The 26,439-nt window shown below is 38.7% G+C and overlaps 2 protein-coding genes across 13 annotated transcripts; one reads left to right on the top strand and one right to left on the bottom strand.

The window, feature by feature from the left end:
- Window positions 1-1,361: 1,361 nt before the first annotated feature.
- LOC103416696 (pathogenesis-related protein PR-1-like) lies at window positions 1,362-2,095 on the bottom strand. Its single transcript, XM_008354928.4, has one exon. The coding sequence runs from the start codon at window positions 2,058-2,060 to the stop codon at window positions 1,545-1,547; it is 516 nt and encodes a 171-aa protein (XP_008353150.1). The 5' UTR covers window positions 2,061-2,095; the 3' UTR covers window positions 1,362-1,544.
- A 6,140-nt stretch (window positions 2,096-8,235) lies between these two features.
- On the top strand, window positions 8,236-19,219 carry LOC103417254 (uncharacterized). Of its 12 annotated transcripts, none has more exons than XR_011577320.1 (12): window positions 8,236-8,686; window positions 9,984-10,051; window positions 16,661-16,731; window positions 16,851-16,862; window positions 16,939-17,217; window positions 17,437-17,600; window positions 17,700-17,755; window positions 17,866-17,918; window positions 18,049-18,265; window positions 18,360-18,457; window positions 18,839-18,917; window positions 19,014-19,219. XR_011577320.1 is itself a non-coding variant. In XM_029096092.2 (12 exons), the coding sequence occupies exons 1-11, from the start codon at window positions 8,274-8,276 to the stop codon at window positions 18,908-18,910; spliced, it is 1,407 nt and encodes a 468-aa protein (XP_028951925.1). In that variant the 5' UTR covers window positions 8,236-8,273; the 3' UTR covers window positions 18,911-18,917; window positions 19,014-19,219. The 12 variants fall into 12 exon arrangements, 5 of the variants coding, with proteins under 5 accessions (XP_028951925.1, XP_028951924.1, XP_070671765.1 ...); XM_029096092.2 differs by having other exon boundaries at window positions 18,049-18,169; XR_011577324.1 differs by having other exon boundaries at window positions 8,237-8,686; window positions 18,049-18,169; window positions 18,327-18,457.
- Window positions 19,220-26,439: the final 7,220 nt, after the last annotated feature.

Raw genomic sequence — 26,439 nt, 5'->3', positions numbered from 1 at the left:
AAGGCCCTGATTGGGCTGCCGTGAGAAAGAGAAAGAGAAAGAGAGAAAGTTTTAAGGTCCAATTAGCCCAAGGAAAATAACAATTCAACCTAAAATCTGATTGGGCTAGACATAACAAGAACTAATTGATTGGTGAATAAAATATAGTCAACCCAACAATATATTTCTACCCTAACTCGTTCTTTAATCGTCGCAACATTTTCATTAGGAATCCGATTCGACCCTAACTCGCATCGACGCGTTCGTGACGTCGAGTACGATTTTATTACGATAGCAAAGAAGATTATTTAAAACTACATATGTACATCCACGTCACTAAGCCACCGAGGGCATAATTGTCATCTCACATACTCAGGAAAGAAAATTATAATGACAATTGGGACGGGTCGTCACATGTTAAATAAACAAAATTAAACCCTAAATTAAGTCTTCGTTCTTAGTATCTTTGGGTGAGAATTGGGTTATGGTAAAACTTTGATATCTTCAATTTTAGATAGTTCTTAAGTTGTAATTATCACCCTTTATTCCTTGTGGTCAAATTGTCATGAAGAAAGACCAAATTCGGTTGTTCTGGGCTTTCACGAAATCAATGGAGGTCTTCATCCCTCCCTCCTACGTTTTGCAGATTTTATTTATTTATGATTATTTATATTCCATGTCATCATTCATGTTATTTATTGATTTAAATCCTCCACATCACTTTTAATTAGGACCATTGGATGATATAAAATCTAAAGGTTAAAAAGAAGTGTAAAAATATTTGTCAAAATCTTTCCTTGATCTTATCCCTATATATATATATATGTGTGTGTGTGTGTGTGTTTTATTCGGAAAACCCAAGTTTATATGGTGACGAAATAGAGAAATATTATTTACTTAATAAAATCTAAAGGTTAAAAAGAAGTGTCAAAATATTTGTCAAAATCTTTCCTTGATCTTATCCCTATATATATATATGTGTGTGTGTGTGTGTGTGTTTTATTCGGAAAGCCCAAGTTTATATGGTGACGAAATAGAGAAATATTATTTACTTATTGGACACTCCTAAATTATGCACATATATAATATTGCTAAATTGTCATATGACAAATCGTCAGATAAGAAATATGATAAGGGAAATGTTAAACAATAAACACGCCCCCCTTAACAGCCTCTTACCTCTCCTATTTAATTTTGTTTTTTTCTTTGATATCATTGTTTTCATTTGATTTAATCAATCTGATTATCTAAAATAAAGAAGGGTGTCTGAGAAGCTAAAATGAGTGTGCATGGCTTGACAACGCAAAACCCAAAAAGATTTTATCCATGTGATGGCACCAGTTATTCAAGAGGAACCTATGTAAAGGAAAATGATACAACTATGAATTCAATCATCCTCAAAGTTCATGCACCTTTTATTAATTTTAGTAGTTATCCGGGACATAGATTAACAAAAATACACATAATGATGCGTACTCAATTGCCACAAAGGCACATGAAGGTATAGGAGTGCATATGTATGTAGCAAACAATTTTTATGAAAAATTTAAGGAAAATTAATTACTTTAGTAAGGCCTTTCTCCAATGTAATTCCCCGGAGGGTCATAGTTGCAAACCATGAAGACACCCCTACCACCAAAACAATTGACTCTAGCACAGCCAACTTTGCTTGTTGACCTCCACACAATCTGTGTATAATGCCCACATTGCTGCCTTGTAGCACAAGAATTTGCCCAGTAATTGTAAGACTTCCGTTCTGAAACCCAAGCCGTCACTGCCTGAGCTGGCGTCCACTCGATGCCACTCCCCCAGAAAATGTTCTCCCCGTAAGGCCCGTTCGAGTGCCTCAACGCGCAGTCGAACCGCCTTTGGCTTGCGTACCATTGTGCATACTTTGCCAACTTTGCATCCCACGCCAATGGTGGGATTCTGTTGGCTGACCGAGCAGCATTTTGAGGATCCATAAATTGGTTGGCCTGGCTTAGGTACTTGGTTTGCCTTGTTGCAGCATCTGCAATTCTTGAGATATTAAGGAGCAAAAAAATGGTGATGGTGAAGCAGTAGTACAATGTTATATGCATTTTATGAAAGTCTTGATATTCTTTTGATTCGGAAAGTGTTGTGTAAATGGTTCATTGTGTTTATTTATAATTTGGAGCTGCCGTAGTAGTTGGATTTTGGGGTATATAGTGTCAAAACTCCGGGGTGGCACCCATGTTCGATAATGATTGCCACATTTCTTTGTAGTTAGGCCACAAAGTCTCATTTAGCTGTTATTTAATGATTAATTTCTCTAATTTCATAATTTAGGGTGGGCTGCTGGTTATTTTATGCTCCAAATTAATGATAGATTCGTCTCCCATTTGAAGGAATAAATTCGTGGGATTATTTTTATTCAATTAAATTTAAGTATAAAAACCCATGGAGATGGAAACATAAAAATAAGAGCAAAGATATATTCTGCTCTATAGTTTATATGAATAGAGAAACTATAGGTCTAAAGAACAAAAGTTAATGATTTACAGCTTGCAGCTTTCTTAGGCCATCTCTAAAGAAAGTTAAATGTTTAAAAGCAAAAAAAATGACTTGATTTGTCGAAAAACTCATTTCCAACTTATGGCTGGACTATAATTCTATGGAGCCCATCAGACCATTATTTGGCTAAATGAGCATTAGGCTAGCCAAATGTAGCCTTCCCTCATAGTCCATTTTTTGTGGTCCAGCTCTTCAATTGCAATAATTGATTCAAATTCAACAACTAGATTTGAAAACATTCAACGGTTGTTAATTGTATTAACTAATAAATTTAAAGCATAAACTTAAAACTAAAAAATTATTGAGGGGGTTATGTTTAGCCCCTTCGGTTGGAGATGGTATATGAGTATGGTCTGACACAATTCATTTAAAAATATTATTTTGCAGGGCTATAATTCTTGACAGGAGCTATATTTAGCCATTTCGATTAAAAATGGCCTTACTTGCTACTACAAAATTAATTTATTTTTATAAAAAAATATCCCTTGTGAATCAGGAACAAAGTCAATAAGTTGACATACTTCTTGGGTTTGCAGATTTCCTACAAGGAGAATGGTAGTATTATTGTGAATCAGGAAAAATATGCTATAAGTTGATAGCAAAGGCTGGAATGACTTCTAGTAAACCTATTAATACTCCTGGTAAGCCTCACACTCAAACGCAGAAATCTGAGGCTGAGGGATTGTTAGTTGTTTAGAATTGGGCTGGCTTGGAAAACTCTCTAACTTCAATGAAAGTAAAAAATAAATATGGATGTCAAATTTATATATTTGTTTAAGTGAAGGTAGAAGATGAAGAAATCCAGAAGAAAGCTTATCCCACTCATTTTTTTTTTTTGTGGGGATTAGCGTATTAGGAAGGATAAGTTTATTTCATGATTTCTTCATCTTCTGCTTTCATTTGGACAAAATATACTATATTTTCATTCAACATTCATTTAATCGAGTAACTTATCCAAGTCATGCAAATCCTATAATACAAACTCGCATTTGCCTACACACTTTGTGCGTATGAACACATTTTTTTAGAAAATGAGAAGGAGAGAGAGAGAGAGAGAGAGAGAGAGAGAGAGAGAGAGAGAACGTGGGGGGAGTGGGAGATTTTTTATTTTTTTTTGGTTTTTTTTTTAATTTTAAATATTAGAGATATTTTAACATCACTTGTAAGTGAAGCTTCAATAAAAAAATAGTAAAGTTTGGACCTGTGAAATTACATTATTGCCCATCATCTTTTTTATGTGATAGAAGACTAAGTTGTATTTTCACCTTCTTTTGGTTAACAAAGAGGGTTTCATTAATTAATAGAGATAATGAAGCCTTATGTTTAGAAGCATCATTGGAGCTTGCAATGTAAAAAAAATATTGTGAGTACCAATGACTTATCAATCAAATCACTTGATTCTCGAGTAACATATTATATAAGTGACTTAGTATTTAGTGATCTTGCAGCCCCAATATGGTTAAAATAATTGAGTCTAAACTCTTATTAACCAATTACGTAATCCCTATTTGGTAAGACTTATTAAGATAGGACATAAATTATATGATTCTGATTCTTCATTTAATGATAGATTTGATTGAGAGATATCCTAGCAACTATATAAGGATTGTCCATGTTTTCACAATACACGCCATATCCCAATGCTAAGTGATATTCACTATCAAGACCATTTTAGATTGTAGAGAGTAGAAGATAGTGTTCTAAAAATTGGCCTAGGCAACACTTAGGCGCTAGGCGGTGAAGGCCTGGCCCGATTTTGGGCAAATCGTTTCGAAAAATCGGTCTAGAGCTAGCGCTAGGCGGCTTCTAGGTGGAGAGCTAGGCGGCACCTAGGCGGTCCTAGGCGGTTTTTTTATATTTTTTTATATTTTTTATTAATTGTGTGCTTTTTTTCTCTTTTGGTTTCATGGTGATATACTTATGGAAATGGTGTACCTAATTTGCAAATGATGGATTTACTACAAGTTCATCCAATAGTGAAACGAATTGGAGCACTTTTGAGGGGATACATACAAAGAAAAGAAATAATAAACTAGTTACAACAAGGTTAAATAATTTAGTTTATGTCCAATCCAATGCAAGGATCATCATTCATGAACAAGAAGAATTTAGTCTATCATCCAAATCCTCCTCATTATGATTATATGTTTACTGTTTTTTAAATATTGAACTTTTTGAATATATATAATTTGTGTATTCTTCTACTTCTATTTTTGCATTTTATCATTCTTTTATTATCCATACAAGTATAGTTTTTTTTAGGTGTAAATAGACACTTATTATCCATACAAGTATAGTTTTTTTTAGGTGCAAATCCGCCTAGGCCGCCTAGGCGCCCGCCTAAACCCTGCCTAACCGCCTAGGCACCATGACACACCCTAACCCGGAATGTCCACTTGGACTCCTAATCGAGTTGTGCTGGCTGACATCTAGAAGGTGATGAAACCATAAAATGTAGTGTGGTGGAATATGTGAATAAATTTAAACCTAAAAGTGCCTAAATATAAGAGTATGCTGTGACCGGGAATGAACTCATTTCACACATGATGTCAGAGCATAAGTACAGTATAGTACAATAAGATAGGGTGAAAATTATATCATCGAAGGTAATCATCTACACCAAGATTTGCCAAGAATCCTCATCAATAAGAAAGCTAAGCTACTAAAACCTGAAGGGGCGAAAAACAAGGGTGAGTGGACCTGAAAATAAAGTTTTAATAAAAACCTTTGAAAACGTTATAACCCATTGCCGTAAAACTTGTATAGTTTCCAAGATATACGTACTACATATAGTATGGAAATACTCACCGTAGCCTGCAAAATATCAAGATATCAATACAACACAATAGTTCATATATAAGTGCATGACATCAGTAATCATATACTTTTTGCATAAGCAAACATATCAAACCAAGTGCTCATCAACACATGCTGACACACGAGTTCAAGCAGAGATATTTTGACATGAACAGGACTGGGTGTAATAATGATATACACTATACTGCTACAATCACGTGAAGACTGGCGCTATTCACGGTCACATGCGAGTCGGAGTTGCCTATTGCAACTTGTACAAAAGGACTGGCACCTACTTGGATCCAAGGCAAGTGTGCGGTGAGGATGTGAACATACACGTGAAAGATTGGCCCTGACCCTGGGCAAGCACTAACACCGGTGCAGCAAATGATGAGCATAAAACATAAATATAGTCATGCCATAGTGGTTCGATAGTTCCAATCAACATAATATCATTCATAGTCGTAGGTATGATCACTTCGTAATTTTTCGTTATTTCACTAATTCTTATAAGCATTAGTCTAAGCTAGGCATATGTTGTAAATTCTCTTTCAATGTATAAATGGAAACTAACAAATATGTATATACTATATAAAAGAAACGACCCAATCACCTAAAGTCCGCGCTACAACTCCGTAACACAAATATCGCGGTGTCATGAACGATCGTCGCCTAGAACAAATATCAAATCACATCTCAGAATTTGTATTGATAGAACACGTAACTTACATAAAATACATCGCCAACGACATTCTAGAATTATTTGTAATCCATTGACCAAAAGTCAACCGTCGGTCAAAGGTCGACGATAGGGTCCATAACCCTACATAACTTGATCGGGAAGATCAGCACCTCGGTTTTTCAATTCGTAACTTCCTAAGAGTTTCAATAAGCTTCTAGAACAACATCCTAAAGTTTCGGAACGATTCAACGATCGGATCTTCGACAATGTTACAATTAAGTGGCGGCCAACATTTGATTTTACAAACTTAGAAATCTAATTCGGGAAGATCCGTATGTCGGATTCCCAATCCATAAGTTCTTATTGTCTTCAAATATTACGTACTATAACATATTAAAGTTTGGTGACGATCCAACAGAATCATATGATAACCAAGTGCCAGCCCTTAATGGAAATATAACTAAACAACAGAATTTTATCAATCGGATGTCTAATATGGAATCGGGGCACCCATTTTAGCCTAGGGAGGTCAAGTGGTATCTCTGCCCACGCAGCGGTCGACAGCCCCAACTAGTCAAAAAATTCAACTATTTCAAAAAATTCTCAAATTTTACAGAAATGAAGATCTCAACAAAGGGAGCAAGTTTCATACATGTGGCCAAGTCCAATTTGGCCATGAAGTGCTCGGAATTGCCTCGAATCCGCCGAAACCCTAGAATTTTGGTGTCCTTAATTTGACCTCCAGACTAGTTCTGACGCCTCCTCCACTGCTTGGGCTTTGCTCCTGAGGTTGAGGGGAGTCTATTGGTGGTAGTGGTTGACGGAGTTAGCTTCAGGATTGGTGGATAGCTGTCACAAACCCCGTTGCACCCACCGTGCGGGTTTCACAATTTCAAGGCCAAATTTCATCAAATTTGGGGTGGAATGGGTAGAGGAAAGGTCATGGAGTGATTCCCAGGTGGTGGCTTAGCTTAAATCACCGAATTTTGCCTGGAGGAACTGTCGGAATGCATTAGGTTCCACAGTTTCGCGGGTCAGGTCGCAAAGAGCCGGTAAAGGATCCATGATACCGTGCTTCTCTTCCCTCTCCCTTCCTTTCCTTTCTTCTTTCTCCATTGGTCACCCTCCTTTCTTTCCCCTCTCCCGATTTGGCCAACCCCCTTCCTTTTTCCCCTCTAATTGGGCAGTAGCCCCCTCTGCTTTCTCCCTTTTTTCCTCCATCCATTACTCTCCCTTCCCTCATTTCCCACAAAATAATTTTAAAATAATAACATAATAATTAATGGAAATATATAAAATAATAAATAGTAATCTTTACAAAAGTACTTTTTGGATTTATAGTTCCTTAAAATCCATATCGTAAATACGGTTTTGATTCTGCTTGCCCCTACGCGTTCGTATTGTCGAGTACTGCAGGGATATGCTAAAAGAACATTTTGTAAGTCTCACTATAAGCTAGTCAACGAAAGTCAATACCCTCGCCTCTAGGGCATTTTCGTCAATTCACTCATTTAAAATTAATAAAAATTGTAAAAGTAGGGACATGTTGTCACACTCTAGACCCCTGCCCATTGCCCGACTAGCACCTAACAATTTTTAGAACCTTGGTAGAAGACAATCAAGAGGTCTCCAATGCCAACCTTTCTCGATACTCTACAGATAAGTTTCATCTCTTATTTATGTTGACTCGCTTCATATTCTTGATCCTAGTGTCTTGCTATTTTTATGCTTTCAAAATATGTTCTACATGTGGTATTAGTGCCGCATAACAAAATTAAGGTCCACTTTACATATAATTTGTTTTCAATTAAAATTGTAGATGAAATGCACTAAGGCAAATTTTCTTTAGTTCTCATCATAAAATTTAGTCTCTTTAGCATTATGTCATAAAAAAATGGTAATATGGTTAACGGTATTTATATTTTGAACGCGGATACAATGGTTAGTACAGCGGTGAGAGTTGGTTATAGTTTGTGTATATATAAAAGAACGTCCATGCTCATATGGTAAATTCGAGTTCTATAAAGAAAACTAGCTCCATCACTAATAGGAGACTTATTCAGTTTGGGAACATGGTCCAATAATATTATAATAGAAAAGAAAACTATGAAAATGGTTTAAAAATTTTGAGTTTTAATCAAAATGATAAAAATGTGTTATAAGTGAATATCACATGAGTGACTTTTTCAGAGTAAAAATATATTTTTTGGTTAGAAGATCACAGTTAGTACAAGATGGTTCTATTCTGACTTTCTTCTGTTCATCTTATTAACTCTGATAGATGTTTGTTATTTGCAATTTAGGATTCTTGCACTGCTCATCATACGTTACCCCAACACTTTTTCGAACCCCAAATCTCTCTCTCTCAAAACACATGATCGCGGCCAATTCTCCGCTCTATTCCGCAATCCCCGTCCTCCGTGCCGCCACCCCGACGCGAAAGCATCGCTGTTTCGAGGCGCTGTGCTCCAGCAACCACCTGGGCTTTAGCTCCTCCAACCGTGGGCTGTGGATCACTCGGACTCGGATGGACTTGCTCCGCCGATTTGTAGCCGGAGGATGCTTCCGGGACCCCCTTCACCAGGGGATTAAGGTGGAGATCGACAGCGGCGGGGAAGATGTCTTTGCCGCCAACCCCAAGGGCAGCGCCGCCCCGGAACATCTTGTCATTATGGTCAATGGGATCATCGGCAGGTACATCATCTTCCCAATTTTAGTTTGTGGGTCTTTCTTATTTTTTCAATATACTTGATAATGTGTAAAAACATAGTTAAATTATAATGTGATTTTATGATAATATTGAACTGCCATTTCACTAGGGAAGTGGGTTTGTGGAGATAGGGAGAAAATGGGGTTTTGGAATGCAGGCCAGTGCTTACATTGGATTGGATGGGAGTGAAGTAAGTCTAACGACAAGATGATTTAGGTAGGTTATTGACTAGGCTAGAGACACTTGGATTCATATTGTGCTTGGACGCATAGAAGAGATATACACAAAATATTGAGCTTGTTAAAAATCAGGCTCAACTTTTGTATGAGCAGCTCAAGTTTCATCACTTCGAGATCACTTGACTTCAGCTTGAGTGCTGGATGGTTCATTTGAGCTTGACTTGTAAGACTCACTTTCTCGTGTTCACACCAAGCCAGGATGAGCTCAAGATTGGCCCCCCGTCCCAGATACAAACCAAATCAAGCTCAACTTCGGAAAGAAATATTTTAGCCAAGCTTGATTCAAGCTTGACTTCAGAATACTTAAGTCAAGCCAAGCCTAAACCCTAAGCACCCTAATGTATGGCTTGATTTAGCTCATTTACACCCCTAAAGTCTGATTGCCTCTTTTGGGAATCTCATTTCTTTAACTTATGTGCAGCCTTGTGTAAAAACAAAGACTACATAAAACGTGTAGTGCTCAAAACCTACCCTTAAAGAGGATGTACAGATGAACAAGAGTTGAATCTCATCCCTTAAATCACTTTTGTACCCTCTACCTTGTCTGCCATTCTGTGATTTCAATTATTTCTTCTTCCTATGTTTGAGCTTTTGACAGACTTCTCTTCAAATATCACCCTCTATTTAATTGAAGATATTCTCATTTTAGGGCCTCGCTTGGTGTCTAGGACTTGATTGGATTGGATAACCCAAAATATTGAAGGTATGTTGAAGGAAGAAATGATAGAATTGTGTCCAACTTGAAGGTAGGTGGATCACTTATTAAGGAAACTTCTCTATTCCAATCCCCACCAAATGGTAAGATTAGAAGGGATAATTTTTCTTCATGTCTAATCCCCTCAAAATGAAAAATCAATTGCCTCTATCTTCAATATACCTTGAATATAATGAGTTATGTATTCCAATGCAATCCTAGAAACCAAACAAGGCCTAAATTCTTATTTTTGTCCTTCCCTGACTAATTTTTTCTTTTTGCCATTTTGTAAACCTTTTTTTTTTTATTTCTTGCATTTCATGTGAAATTCTTTTTCCATGATTTCAGTGCTTCAGACTGGAGATACGCTGCTGATCAGTTTGTGAAAAAGCTTCCTGATAAAGTAATTGTGCACCGTTAGTGCTTCTTTTCGCTTATGATTTCTTCTTACATGTGCACTGAAGGGTCTTATTCACTAAGTACCTAAGTATCTTAGTGTCTTTTCAATTTGTAAACATTTATGTAATTGGGGAGGGTCAAGTTTGCAAGAGGCGAAGAAAGCTGTGAGAGAAGCTAAGTTAGCGGCTTATGACGATATGTATAAGCGACTAGATACCAAAGAAGGAGAGTTGGATATCTATAAACTAGCTAGAGCAAGGGAAAAGAAGACAAGGGACCTAAACCAAGTGAGGTGCATCAAGGATGAGGATGGAAAGGTTCTTGCTACAGAGAACGCGGTTAAAGACAGATGGAAAGGTTATTTTCATAATCTTTTCAATGAAGGACATGAAAGGAGTGCTTCTTTAGGGGAGTTAAGTAACTCAGAAGAGTGTAGAAACTACTCTTTTTATCGTAGAATCCGGAAGGAAGAAGTGGTTGTAGCTTTGAAGAAGATGAAGCATAGAAAAGCAGTAGGCTCAGACGATATACCAATCGAAGTGTGGAAAGTTTTGGGAGAGACAGGTATAACATGGCTCACTGACCTTTTCAATAGGATTTTGAAAACGAATAAGATGCCAAATGAGTGGCGAACGAGCACTTTGGTGCCTATCTACAAGAATAAGGGCGATGTACAAAATTGCATGAACTATAGGGGTATTAAGCTAATGAGTCATACAATGAAGCTCTGGGAGAGAGTCATTGAGCATAGATTGAGGCAAGAGACACGGGTTTCGGACAATCAATTCGGGTTCATGCCAGGGCGCTCAACCATGGAGGCAATCTATCTCTTACGAAGATTGATGGAAAGATATAGAGATGGGAAAAATGATTTACACATGGTCTTTATAGATTTGGAAAAAGCGTATGATAGGATCCCAAGAGACATTCTTTGGAGGATTTTAGAGAAGAAAGGAGTACGAGTAGCATATATCCAAGCTATACAGGATATGTATGAAGGAGCAAAGACTGCCGTAAGAACTCATGAAGGACAAACCGAAAGCTTTCCCATAACTGTAGGATTACATCAAGGCTCATCCTTAAGTCCTTACCTTTTTGCGTTGGTAATGGATGAGTTAACAGGACATATTCAAGATGATATTCCTTGGTGTATGCTTTTCGCAGACGATATAGTGTTGATAGATGAAACTCAGGAAGGGGTAAATGCAAAGCTTAACCTTTGGAGAGAAGTGTTGGAATCTAAAGGTCTTCGCCTAAGCCGATCAAAGACAGAATATATGGAGTGCAAGTTCAGTGCAAATGGAGGCCAAAACGAGTTAGGGGTGAGGATCGGAGATCAAGAAATACCAAAGAGCGACCGTTTTCGTTACCTAGGATCTATCTTGCAAAAGAACGGAGAATTAGATGGAGATCTCAACCATAGAATACAAGCTGGATGGATGAAGTGGAAGAGTGCATCCGGCGTGTTGTGTGACCGTCGTATGCCACTGAAGCTCAAGGGAAAATTTTATAGGACGGCAATAAGGCCGGCGATGCTGTATGACACAGAATGTTGGGCGGTGAAGCATCAACACGTACACAAAATGGGTGTAGCGGAGATGAGGATGCTTCGTTGGATGTGTGGGCACACGAGAAAGGATAAGATTAGGAATGAGGATATCCGGGGTAAAGTAGGAGTAGCTGAAATTGAAGGAAAGATGAGAGAAAATCGGTTACGGTGGTTTGGACATGTGCAAAGAAGGCCTACTGACGCTCCGATTAGAAGATGCGACTATGGGACAGAGGTTCAGGGCCGAAGGGGTAGAGGAAGACCTAGGAAAACTTTGGAAGAGACCCTAAGAAAAGACTTAGAGTACTTGGATCTAACGGAGGACATGACACAGGACAGAACACAATGGCGTTCTAAGATTCATATAGCCGATCCCACTCAGTGACTTGGATTTTCCAAGTCTCCAACCGAGAAGTTTTCCTCACTCGGGAAATTAAGGGAACACTACATCAACCTACATGCTCCACTCACAAAGCTTCAACATACAAGCTTCAACAAAAGAAAATTCAAAGAACTTAGCGAAGAAGGCTTTGGTGTATTTAATACAATACGTTGAAATGAAGGAAAGCTTATTTATTGATATCCCCGATAAGTTACAAATATGTACATATACTTGAGTCAAAATAAACAAACAAGAGGGAGCCTTCACAAAGGTTACTTAGCAGAAGTCTCAGCAGTCGGTAGAGCCCCAGAAAGAGAAGGCACCGGAGGGGGATCATTCGGAACCTCAGTACTGGACAGAACCCTAGAAGGAGGAGGCATCAGAGGTTGATCATTTGGAGCTTCATTACGCGGTACAGCCCCAGAAGACGAAGGCAATAAATGCCTTTGGAACAAACCCACAAATCTCTGATGATCAAGTAAAACCTGACCATCAGATTCCTTCATCTGGTCAAGCTTCCTCTTCATGTTTGTAGCATAGTCATGTGCGAGCCGGTGCAACTGTTTATTCTCATGCTTGAGCCCTCTAATCTCCTGTTTGAGACTCATCACTTCAGCCGCCAATGATTCAACTTGGCGGGTTCGAGCAAATAGGCGTTGGGCCATATTAGACACAGAACCTGCACACTGAACACTGAGAGCCAGAGAATCCTTAACAGCCAACTCATCAGACTGTTTGGAAAGTAGTCTGTTATCTTTGGGAGTGAGAAGGTTCCTGGCCACTACCGCAGCGGTCATATCATTCTTCATCACGGAATCCCCAACGGTAAGAGGACCAGTAGGGGAGACGAAGGATGGGCGCCATATGTTGTCTGGAGAAGGCGGGGCATCCTCTTCAACAAGGTTCAAGTCAAAACGACGATCGGAGGGGCCAGACATTTTCAAAGGTGTTGAAGTGCAAGAATGGAGCTTCTACTGGTGGATATTCAAGTGTGCTTTGGAACATAATGTCAGCCCTTATAAAAATCTGCACTCGACGAAGCTTCAGAAATCGAAGAGGCGCCTGCTCAGAAATCGAAGAGACGTTTGCTTTCTCAAAAGCTGGGCTGCTCAGAGACCACGAGGGTCGATCTCAGAAATCGAAGAGGCGTTTGCTTTTTCAAAAGCTGGGCTGCTCAAAGACCATGAAGGCCGATCTCAGAAATCGAAGAGGCTTGCTTTCTCAAAAGCTGGGCTGCTCAGAGACCACGAGGGCTGATCTCAGAAATCGAAGAGGCACCTACTTTTCCAGCCTTGTCAGCACCTGTCACACGCACACTCAGCTTTGCGGAAATTATGGGCATTCTGTCGAAGATTTCTGGCGAAGTAGAAAGCACATGAATCGTACTGTTCAATCACCCACTTCCCACACACAACAGTAGCTCATGGGTACCACAGATAACTTTGCCAAAGTTCTCTGACAAAGTTGAGACACGTGAAGCTTGCAGCTCCCACTACATCGCTCTGACCAAGAAGGGTAAAAGAATAGCAAAGAAACAACACTAACAAAGTTTAGACACATAAATTTTGAAGGTCTAGCTACCATATTATTACCCACAAGGGTAAAGGAACAGTACCACTGCTAGATAATTGGAAAGTCCCGGTGTGTCAACCTCTGTGCTTCGTGGCAAGGTAGACTAGCAAACATGCCCAACCTTTACTCACATTCGAGAAAACACTCCCAACAAGATTGCTTGCTCCAAAATCGAAGAGGCACCGCCCTCCGAATCTCGAGAGCTAGACTCCCAACATGATTACTTTCTCAAAAATCGAAGAGAGGGTAAAGGAACAGTACCACTGCTGGATAATTGGAAAGTCCCTGTGTGTCAACCTCTGTGCTTCGTGGCAAGGTAGACTAGCAAACATGCCCAACCTTTACTCACATTCGAGAAAACACTCCCAACAAGATTGCTTGCTCCAAAATCGAAGAGGCACCGCCCTCCGAATCTCGAGAGCCAGACTCCCAACATGATTACTTTCTCAAAAATCGAAGAGAGGGTTAAGGAACAGTACCACTGCTGGATAATTGGAAAGTCCCTGTGTGTCAACCTCTGTGCTTCGTGCCAAGGTAGACTAGCAAACATGCCCAACCTTTACTCACATTCGAGAAAACACTCCCAACAAGATTGCTTGCTCCAAAATCGAAGAGGCATCGTCCTCCGAATCTCGAGAGCCAGACTCCCAACATGATTACTTTCTCAAAAATCGAAGAGACACCGCTTCCCGAATCTCGAGAGCCAGACCCCCAGCAGGATTGCTTTCTCAAAAATCGAAGAGGCATCGTTCTCCGAATCTCGAGAGCCAAATCCCCGACAGGATTGCTTGTTCGAAAACCGAAGAGGCACCACTTTCCCAACTTCAAGAGTTGGATCTCCTTGGATAAAGCTTGTCTGTAATCTTCACACGCAACATCAGCTTTCCAGATACCATAGACCACTTTTTCAAAGTGCTCTGACAGAGTTAAAACATGTGAAGTTGGCAGCTCCCACTACCGTGCTATGACCAAGCAGGGTAAAGGAATAGCATTATTACTTGATGTTAGGGAGACTCCTATATATGTCGACCTCCATCCCCAACGGACAGGCAGACCTGCAAAAATGCTCAACCCTTCCTCTTATCTAAGAGGGCACTCCCAACGAAGCCTTTCGAAATATTCAGCTTTCTTTCCCCCCGATAATACCTCTGTAAACAAGCTATACTAGAGCAAGAATATCTCATATCATCAGGGTTAAAAGCAAGAGTATCCCATATCATGCTTTTTCCCTGTCTTTTCCTTTGACCTTGTTCTTACCTGCAAGACAAGAAGAAAGAGAGCAATCAGTCAGCACTTGGAATCAAGCTTCCAGCCAGGAACTGACTGCCTGGAACCCCTTACCTGATTACTTACCTGGCATTGCTCTCGAGTACTCATCTTCAACATCTTATGCTTCCAGGGAAGATACCGCATCTGCCTGAGGAACAGATAGGGCAAGTGAGAAGGATACAAGGAAGCATGTGGAGACAAGCGTAACAGCACACGTGCCGATACATCTACTACTCTGTCAAAAGCAAAAGTATCCCATATCAGCAGGGTCGAACGTACTCTAGATTTGATGGACTTGTTTTGACCCTCAAATTCTTCAGTCGGCCTTATACTCTGGAGGAAACCAGAAAACCCTCCAGCCCAGTTCAAGAATAAGCCTGTGGAAAGTTACTTCTTCAAAAGCAAAAGTATCCCATATCATCTCTTCTCATTTTTCTTCTCTTTATCCTTCATGCTGCCTGCAAGATAGGGAGAATGTGAACAATCAGCCGGAGCTCTGATTGCTTACCTTGTCTGTCACCTCTTTCAGCAGATTCCCTAGCTCGGCGACTTGGGGGACTCCTACTACATGGTTTGTATCGCGCTTGACCAAGCCTGAAAGTACAAGTAAGCTTCAAGTGAAATTGATACATTACCTTGTGCATCTCCACCAGTTACAGATACCACCCCTGGATGGAGGAAGAGTACTTCCAGAGAAGATGCCACATCTACCTATGAGACAGATAAGGCAAGTCAAGACGATACCACACTCCGGTACTTAGAAGTTTCGTGGTTACGAGATCATTCTCCCACAATATTTCCTAATGTCATTTGTACTAAATCATTCACTTGTACTCACTAAAGGAGAGCTTGAACCTATGTACTTGTGTAAACCCTTCACAATTAATGAGAACTCCTCTATTCCGTGGACGTAGACAATCTGGGTGAACCACGTACATCTTGTGTTTGCTTTCCTATCTCTATCCATCTATATACTTATCCACACTAATGACCGGAGCAATCTAGCGAAGATCACAAAAAGTAACCGTTTTCGCTACCTAGGATCTATCTTGCAAGAGAACGGAGAATTAGATCGAGATCTCAACCATAGAATACAAGCTGGATGGATGAAGTGTAAGAGTGCATCCGGCGTGTTGTGTGACCGTCGTAGGCCACTGAAGCTCAAGGGAAAATTTTATAGGACGGCAATAAGGCCAGCGATGTTGTATGGCACAGAATGTTGGGCGGTGAAGCATCAACACGTACACAAAATGGGTGTAGCGGAGATGAGGATGCTTCGTGGGATGTATGGGCACACGAGAAAGGATAAGATCGGGAATGAGGATATCCGAGGTAAAGTAGGAATAGCCAAAATTGACGGAATTATGAGAGAAAATCGGTTCCGGTGGTTTGGACATGTGCAAAGAATGCCTACTGACGCTCCGGTTCGAAAATGTGACTACGGGACAGAGGTTCAGGGCCGAAGGGGTAGAGGAAGACCTAGGAAAACTTTGGAAGAGACCCTAAGAAAAGACTTGAGTACTTGGATCTAACAGAGGACATGACACAAAACCGAGCGCAATGGCGTTCTAGGATTCATATAGCCGACCCCACTTAGTGGGAAAAGGCTTTGTTGTTGTTGTTGTTGTTGGGGAGGGTCAAGTTTGAATTTGGCTTCATATGCTACAATCCTATATGGACTTTAGTATAAAAGATGTTTAAAAAACCCCTTTCCAAGTCTCTTCTGTATCTGATATCTATTAGTGATCAAACTTGCAAATATGCATGCTCCTCCTTGTTTGCTGCAAATTTACTTGAGGAATCATATTATTTCCAGAATACATGATTGTTTCTGACGTGGAATTTTTCCAGCAGGTAGTGAATGTAGCTCTTCAAGATTGACATTTGATGGTGTTGACTTGATGGGTGAGAGGCTAGCTGAAGAGGTATTTGGTAATAGAATATTAATCCGCATATTTTAACATAGCATGCCTTGGTTTATGATACTAACGTGGGCATTTTTTTTTTAATCATAATAACGCTTATGGTACTCACAATGTATAAGAAAACTGCAAAGGTAAATCTTAATTTTATAATGTTATTTATTTGAAACTATGGGCAAATCATAAATTACAGAGTTAAAAGGAATGCAGGTATTAGCTGTCATCAGAAAGAGGTCTGAGGTGTGGAAAATATCCTTTGTGGCTCATTCCTTAGGTGGGTTGGTTGCAAGGTATGCCATCGGAAGGCTGTATGCACCTTTTCCAAAATCAGAACCGTCGTGTCAAAATGGTAATTGGGTAATTGATGGGCATACAAATAATTTGACACAATCCATTGACCAACCTCACCATGGTACAATTGCTGGACTGGAAGCAATGAACTTTATAACGGTCGCAACACCACATCTTGGTTCATGGGGAAATAAACAGGTAGGATATGTTTATTTTCTTTATATTTTCTATGGATAAACAAAATTGAGCAATTTACGCACACAAATGATGAGTAATAGAGTATGTAGTGATGAAAAGTAGCTGCGAATTTAAGAATTCCTAATGTTTTTGTTACTTCCATTCTACATTAGAGAATCTTCGCAGAAAATATGTGAGTCCTGTGAACATGAATCTGATTTGTTAACTTTGTTTTCGCAGCTCCCATTTCTCTGTGGTCTTCCTTTTCTCGAGAGAAGAGCTTCTCAAACTGCACACTTTATTGCTGGGAGATCTGGGAAGCATCTCTTCCTAACAGACGATGATGATGGCAGACCTCCTCTTCTTGTTCGAATGGTTAATGACTGTGATGACCTAAAATTCATGTTAGTATTAGTATGTCCATAATACTCCTCGATTTCATGAAAGATTTGAATTATAATCATTTTGTAGATGGTAATATAATCTTTTCCTTGCCTGTACAGATCAGCATTACGTGCATTTAAATGTCGTGTGGCATATGCTAATGCAAATTATGATTGTATCCTTTTTCCTGTTTAATTTGCTATTAAAATTTGGATCTATGGTATATTTGTGTATTTTCATTTTGGAACCAGAGGAAATCTTGTTTTATGTTCACTTATTTTCAAGATATGGTTGGGTGGAGAACATCATCAATCCGGCGTCAATATGAACTTCCAAAGGTAGGTTTTGCTTGTTTACTCTTCACTTCATGTCTTGCATGCCTGTTCAGGGTGTACCTATCTGTTAAGGTTCCGAACACACTTCGATCTTTTTTCTTTTTTCTTTTTTTTTGTTCAATTCTATTTGCAGTCCAACCTCCTTGTAACCGATGAGAGATATCCACATATTGTATATATCAAGCGAGAAACTTCTGATCATATTCATATTAAAGCATCGTCAAGTGCTCAAGACTTTAACATAGACTTGGAAGGTTTGTCAAACTTTCTCTGCTGGGTTGGTCTTTACTATTGAAAAAACTCAGGACCTGGGCTTTCTCCCAGATGGAGATGAGGGTTGGGCGGGGATGGTTAGACTTCATGACAGAATACTGTTTTTTACGATTTCATATATTCAAATTTTACTTTCAGTTTGAAATTGCATTTGTCCCTTCCTGCGTGTAGAGGAGATGATTAGAGGTCTTACTCAGATACCTTGGGAACGCGTGGATGTTAGCTTTAAGAAAAGCACACAACGATATATTGCTCATAATACCATTCAGGCAAGTTTTGGTTGGCTCTGTTCCTATGGCTTTTCTACACTTTGTATGATTTTATTAGTGGAATATACAAACACATAAAATGCTTTGTTGTGAGCTCATTTTTTAAACTTATAAATTTTTCAGAGGTCCAAACACTTCCTTTTCGTGGTAGACCCATAATTTTGTTTTATACCAAATATTGAAGGACGGCATTTTAACTCAGAGATAGTCTATAGGCAGAATGCTACTGAGTTGAAGTTAGTTCATAGATTTTAAGCCTTTTTATACATGTGAAGTTCCCAACGAACTGTACTAGTAAGTAGTAGTAACAAGTTCATAGCGAAGCGTGTTGTGTTTTGCGCTTTCTTTTTCTTACGTCTATCTACTTCCTCATGCATACAGGTGAAGAGTTATTGGTTCAATTCTGATGGTGCGGATGTGGTTTTCCATATGATAGATTGCTTCCTTCTCTAAGTTGTGTGTAAGTTCGATTTTTTTCCAATAGATGATTCAGCAATGGATACGACTGCTACGTTATTTATCAATTTTAAAGCTAATTGTGTAAGGTCGTACTCAGTGCACAAGGCTCCCGCTTTACGCAGTGTCTGGGAGAGGTGAATGTCGGCTAGCCTTACCCCCATTTATAGAGAGGCTGCTCCCAATTTAAAGCTAATTGTGTGCGGATTAAAATAAAAAGCTCATCATGTATATTGTCTCCTATGAAGATACTGTGATGTATATTTGATGTCAAATGTAAATGCAGAGATGTGTAATTTTTCGTTATCGTTCCAAGCCATTTCCCCGAATTGTTACTTTCCAAATGAGTGCATCTACATGGTTTCTAACCTGAGCGATGCTCCACCTTACTTTATTGTCTGGTATTCTGGTGAGGATCATGATTTCACATTCAATTTTTAGGCAATATGAGAGTACCTAAAAGTTACAAAATCAATGTGTTTGGATGAGAAAATTGAAGTAGGAATTTTGTACCGTTCACATAGAAATCTTGTTGGAAATTAGGTGAAAATTGAAGCCAGAATTTTGTACTGTTCACACAGAAATCTTGGAAATTAGGTGTACTCGATTGAGAATTTAAAGGAAGTTCAAGTGCATGCGGAAGAAAATGTAGAATTCAGTGTCATAGAATCGCAATTTAGTCCACCCAAATATGTTATATGCTTGAAGTTTCAAGACAACGTGATTTTATGTTTGTGTACCCCTTTGCCGCTGAGCTTCTGTCTCGTAATCATATCTTCTAACCAAAGCGCATGTAGGTCTTTATTTCACATGTCTAAACCACCTTAATCGATTTTCTCTCATCTTATCTTCAATTTCAGCTGCTCCTACTTTACCTCAGATATCCTCATTCTTAATCCTATCGTTTTTTGTGTACTCACACATTCAATGAAGCATTTTCATCTCACACTCACTTTGTACACGTTGATATTTGACCGTCCAACATTCTGCGCCATAATGCATTGATGACCTTATTGTGTATTTGAATACACTAACATATGAATTTTGAAGCAAGCAAAAAACTTTCCTCTTTTTTCTTATTTGTTTTCTGCCCGAAAGGTAAAAGATTTGCAACACACGAGGTTTACCTACTCTACGTTTACATCTTGCTTTACGACCCATAGGAACGGATTTGGATCCTCTCCCGAGCTAATGGAGAGGATCCTCCTGACCAAGTGTTATAGACGTTGGATTTTTATCCAATGGCTACAAACAGGTGGGTCCTTTTAAAGTTAATATAATTATAGCCGTTGGATGAAAATCCAACGGTCCATAACACTTGGTCAGGAGGATCCTCTCCATTAGCTCAGGAGAGTATCCAAATCCCATAGGAACATCTCTTGATTGAAACATAAATAAAATAAGAAGCTAATCAAGACGATGAATAACCGCGGTGCTCTTTTATTGTTCTGGAATTTGTCTCCTCAGAGCTGCATATAATTATAAAAAAATAACTAGTTAGCCAGCTGCAGCATCTTTAGTATGTTGTTATCTTGTACAAAGTACGTTGTAGAATAGTTTGATCAGGAAAAATTAAAAACACACTTAGTGACGCACTCTTCAATAGAGATCAGTCTTACCACTATATGTGCACTGCACCTGTATTAGAGAATGTCAACAAATGTGTTAATTTGTGTATCCAAATCATATTACTCTTTGAGTTTTTGTTTGTTTATTTTCATCAAGATGTAAGGATTGTGTTGGAATTTAATATAGCTGCAAACATAGATTACGAATATGCATCAAGTACTGTGATTTTAGTTCTAACCTTGTGAAGCCATTGATCACAGGGAAAGAAAAAGAAATCTTCTACTCACGGAGGACTTGATGTTCTTCTAGAATAGGGCTAGATTTTCTGATATATGAACGTGCTCCTCTTGAGCAGGGACTTATCCTTTTTATAAACGTGCAACCATAACAGTTTCCTCCTATCAAGGAAAACGGTTTGTTCAAAACACACGTCTATAGTGCTCCAATGTGGGATATCCACTCACCAACATGTTTAACACTTAATGTCCAACTTTAAAGGAAGAAGTTTATTCACCTATTAACTCTAATTGTTGTCAGTTTCCACTAAACACAAAACCTGAATGAGATAAGTTTAGAGTCCAATAGGGTTCCAACATTCTTCCACTTGGACCTAAACTCATCGTCTTTGTTTTGAGCAATGTTTCTACTAACAACAATTCTTTATTGATCACATGAGTTAATAAATAAATAAACACATCCACCATGAATGACTCAAGTCATAGAACTTCAGAAAAGTTTGCACAAAATGGTGCAGCCACTCTGAAATCACCATAACATGTAATTATTCACGTATGATGCTTAAACATGTTAGCTATAAGAGAGCTTTACTGTATGCTCCCACTAGATTCCCCATTACCTTAGCGTTGCCTTAGTTAACAACAAACCAACTTCAACTTTTCTACATGCTGAAAAGTAGGATCAAATAGCCACTTGAAAAGCTTTTAAAAACAATCGAGCTTCATTGCAAAAATATCATTTATATGATCATAGCTTTTCAGCCAAGTCTCATTAATGATTACTAGCTCAAATCAAAAGCAGTACATGAAATAAATTTAGAATTCATCTATTGCAATAAACAACTACCAAGCAAATAAGACAAGACTAAGTTTTACTCCCACAGTCACAGAATCAAAAGACTCTAGTACCCCCATTTTTGCAACGTGCTGCTTGAACACTGCAACTGGTAATGGTTTGGTTAGGGGATCTGTTATCATCGAACCAGTGTTAATATGCTTAATTACCAGCAAACCACTTTTGACATCCTCACTAACAGATCGATATTTGATGTCCATCAGTCTATTTACAGAAGATTGCTTGTTGTTCTTAGAGATGAATACAGTAGCTTTGTTGTCGCAGTGTATAACAATTGGTCTTGAAATAATGTCCACTATATTCAGCTTGCATGGTCGATGTTGCAAGTGTCTTCTGTTTTGCACTTCTCCACGAGATTGCTCATCCAGCCATGAAGAACAAATAACCATTGGTTAGGGGATCTGTTATCATCGAACCAGTGTTAATATGCTTAATTACCAGCAAACCACTTTTGACATCCTCACTAACAGATCGATATTTGATGTCCATCAGTCTATTTACAGAAGATTGCTTGTTGTTCTTAGAGATGAATACAGTAGCTTTGTTGTCGCAGTGTATAACAATTGGTCTTGAAATAATGTCCACTATATTCAGCTTGCATGGTCGATGTTGCAAGTGTCTTCTGTTTTGCACTTCTCCACGAGATTGCTCATCCAGCCATGAAGAACAAATAACCATTTGTGGACCTTCTATCATCTGTGCAGCCTGCAAAATCCGAATCAGAGTACCCTACCACCTCTAGATTTTCACTATTTCTATACACAAGCATGTATGATTTTGTTCTTTGCAAATATCTCGTTACATTCTTAGCTGCCACCCAATGTTGTTCTCCAGGATTTGATTGATACCTCCCAAGTACACTAATTGAGTAAGCTAAGTCAGGTCTAGTACAAACCTGAGCATCCATCAAGCTCCCCACCAATGAAGCATAGGGTTTGTTCAACATGGTTTTCCTCTCCAAGTCATTCTTAGGACATTGCTCCTTGTTCAATTTGTCACCTTTGCTCACCGGGACTTCTCCTCCTGAACATCCTTCCATGTTGAAACGTTTTAATATTTTCTCAATGTATGACCTTTGCGAAATCCCCAACGAGTTTCTTGACCCGTCTCTTTTAATCTCTATGCCGAATACAAAAGAGGCCTCCCCCAAGTCTTTCATATCGAAGGTATTTGACAACAACAACTTGGTTTCAAGCAATAGGTTCAAATCATTGCTTGCAAGAAGTATATTGTCAACATAAAGTATAAGGAAAATGAACTTGGAACCAGTGCTTTTAAAATAAATGCAATCATCAACCTTATTCTTAGCGAAGCCAATATAAGTTACCTTTTCATCAAATTTCATAAACCATTACCTCGATGCTTGTTTCAGACCATATATAGACTTGCTCAATCTGCAAACTAGATGTTCTTTGCCCTCTTCAATGAAACCAGGAGGTTGGTTCATATAAATTTCCTCTTCCAATTCACCATTTAAAAACGCTGTTTTGATGTCCATTTGGTGTAGTTCCAAGTCAAAGTGTGCCACAAGTGCTAAGATTATCCGTAGGGAATCCTTGGACGACACAGGAGAAAATGTTTCATTATAGTCTACCCCTTCCCTTTGAGTGAAGCCTTTAGCCACCAATCTCACTTTGAACCTTTGAACCTTCCCTTTCGAATCTCTCTTAGTTTTGTACACCCATTTGCATCCAATGGGTATTATAGATTATGTCTTCTTTACGAGGGTCCACACATGATTAGAATGCATAGACCTTATCTCCTCTTCCATTGCTCCCTGCCATGATAAAGAGTTTTCACTTTTAATTGCATGCATGTAAGTTTCTGGATCAGTCATTATACCTTCATCATGCTCAACTTCACAAAAGTAAGTGATATAATCTTCTGGAATCGTTGATCTGTGAATTCTTTGTGAGGCTCTTCTTGGTGCTTCCAAGGTAGTTTGCAACTTATCAGCATTATGTTCAACTATTGGTCCATCTTGTTGTGGTTCATTTATTTGATGACCCTCTGCAGCATTATTTTCATATGATGGCCATGAGAAACAAGTTTGAAAAAACTATAGTTTCTCCAAGGCTTTGACTCTCTTCATCATTATTGCTCGACACATCAATGGGATTCCCAAGATCCTGAAAAACAAAATTGCTTGCATTTTCATCACCATTCACTTCTTCCTCGATGAACTTTGCATTGTTAGTCTCAAAAACCCTAGTCTGCAAGTGTGGAACGTAAAACTTGTATCCTTTAGACCTCTCAGGAAAGCCAATAAAGTGACAACTCACTGTTCTTGAATCAAGTTTCTTTTCATGTGGATTATATATTCTTGCTTCTGCCCTACAACCCCATACTAGTTTCCTCGAAGTCCAAAGTTCAAAAGGTGTCTTGCTCACTGATTTGCTAGGGACACGATTCACTATATAGTTTTCCATCTTTAATGCTCCTCCCCAAAGAAACTGAGGAAGAACCGATCTGCTCATCATGCTTCTTGTCATCTCTATCAATGTCTTATTCCTCCTATCTGCCACACTGTTTTGATCAGGCGTCCCAAGTGTGGTGTACTGAGCTTGGATGCCACATTCTTCTAGATACATAGCTAGCGGTTCCTTTTGTTGCCCAACCTCGGTGAACCTGCCAAAGTATACATAGCTAGCGGTTCCTTTTGTTGCCCAACCTCGGTGAACCTGCCAAAGTATTCTCCTCCTCTATCCGATCTCAAAACCTTAATTGTAGTGTTTAATTGGTTCTCTACTTCTGTTTTAAAAATTTTAAAACAATTTGGGACTTGTGATTTTTCTGAAATTAGAGAGACACTTCCATACCTTGAAAAATCATCAATAAAAGTCACAAAATAAATACTTCCATAGATTGTTTTAACTAGAAAAGGACCACAAACATCTGAATGAATTATTTATAACAGTTTTTTACTTCTTGTTACATCCCTTTTTTTTGTTTTAGTTAAATTTTCCTTGTAATAATCCACACTCATGCAAGTCGTTAAAATCCAAGGCTGGCAAAATATTTTCATGCACCAAATGCTGCAGTGTTTTCTTTGAAATATGACCTAACCTTCTATGCCAAAGCATGGAAGAAAGATCATTTGATAAGGGCCTTTTCATTCGAACAAAAGAGTCTAAAGTGTAACAACTTAAATCATTCATGACAACACAATCTAATTTCCATAAATCGTTATCTAAAAGGCAAACGCCCAGCAATTGACTCAAATTATTTTTCATAAAGATCCTTATGCTTTCATCATCACCAACGAAAGCAAAACCGTCTTTTACAAGTCTTGAAGAAAAAAATTAAAGACCTAGTTAAAGTAGGAACATAAAGTACATCTAAAAGTTCTAAAATAAAGCCTGACGACAACTTGAGGTTGCTTCCACAGGCACTTTATTCCCATTGCCCACATGCACTTCAAAGACTTCATTACTTGTTGACATTTTTCTTGAAAATCCCTGCAAGGAATTGGTAATATGCACCGAACAACCAGTGTCAAATCACCAAGTATTTGGAGGGGCTTCAACAAGTAAAGTTTGAAAACAAACAAAAACATTGAAAATCTTTGTACCTTTTCCTTTCTTCACTGCCCATTTTTTACATTTCTCGTAGTCCCTTTTCAAATGTCCATATTGTTTGCAAAAAAAGCATTTCACATTCTCCAAATTTGGCCTAAGGTTTTGAGGTCCTGTAGAGGAAGAAGCAACATTGGTAGTAGTAGTGGAGGTTTTAAAAAGCTTAGTCTGCTTACCAGCATTCACCATAGGATTCTTACTTGCATTGTAGTCAACAAGATTCACCACCGCACCCTTGCCTGCTCTCCTCTTGTGCACAGATAGAAATCATCTCATCGAGACTCCATTTCTCCTTTTGAGTATTGTATGACACCTTAAGTTGTTCAAATGACTCAGGAAGGGATGAGAAAGCCATGTGAACAACAAAGGAATCATCAATTGGCACCTCTAGATCCTTGAGCTTGGTTGCAACCTCCACCATTTTTAGTATATGCTCCCTGACACTTGTTTTGCCATCAAACTTTTGAGAAGTCAATGATGGACCTTTTCATGACCATGAGAGCCATTCGGTTTGACTTCTCCCATTTCTCAGACTTCAACCTTTGCTCTGCAGTGCTGTTCGCTGTCATAGCAGGTAGTTAATCCTCCCTCAGTGCAAGGTCATAGTCCATCAAGCCAAGCACGATCCTTACATCCTGTCTCCACCTTTTGAAATTCCCTCCATTAAGTGGTTCAATGGAGGAAAAGCTCGGGGCATTTGCATTCACTGTCAAACCAAATAAAAGTTAAACAACATTGTTGACAATGTTACAACTATCACAGTATATGCAACACCTTTGGGCAAGATACATTACTGCAGTTTTATGCACATAAAACCATATGAATCCTAATTACATAGCCCTTCTAACAAATACTTAAGTTACAACACATATTTCAAATCTTTGGATAAGAAAATAGTTGGCTCAAACATTCATTAAAAACCTATGTACTGATTCACAAATCCAACTAGTTAACCCTCTTCTCTTTGGAGTAGTACATTATCATGTCATGACTTACAAATCCAACTAGCTTTACAAATATTTGTTTTAAATGGTTTTATCCGCATGTATCCTTCAATGATGTTAAGGTTGGAACTTAAATTATCTTAGCGCAAGATCCATTCCTGTACTTGTGATACTTAAGAAACCAAATCATTAGTAAAACGCGAAAAGATGAATAAATCAATTAAGCAAACTTCCTTAAAAGCATCAAAGAATCTATGAAGAGCTATTATATGCTCTGATACCAAATGTTGGAATTTAATATAGCCGCAAACATAGATTACGAACATTCATCAAGTACTGTGATTTT

The sequence above is a fragment of the Malus domestica genome, chromosome 16 (assembly GCF_042453785.1).
Source record: "Malus domestica chromosome 16, GDT2T_hap1".
NCBI classification, from domain to species: Eukaryota; Viridiplantae; Streptophyta; class Magnoliopsida; order Rosales; family Rosaceae; genus Malus; species Malus domestica.
Note: the sequence above shows the minus strand (reverse complement) of the source record. Positions and strands in the feature narration are given on the sequence as shown.

Excerpts from the sequence above, each read along its gene's own strand:
- LOC103416696 (XM_008354928.4), bottom strand. The coding sequence starts at position 2,060 with ATGCATATAACATTGTACTACTGCTTCACCATCACCATTTTTTTGCTC.
- LOC103417254 (XM_029096092.2), top strand. The coding sequence starts at position 8,274 with ATGTTTGTTATTTGCAATTTAGGATTCTTGCACTGCTCATCATACGTT. Across the intron at positions 17,601-17,699 it reads TGTGATGACCTAAAATTCAT|ATCAGCATTACGTGCATTTA; the intron begins GTTAGTATTAGT and ends TTGCCTGTACAG. Across the intron at positions 18,458-18,838 it reads TTGCTCATAATACCATTCAG|GTGAAGAGTTATTGGTTCAA; the intron begins GCAAGTTTTGGT and ends TCATGCATACAG.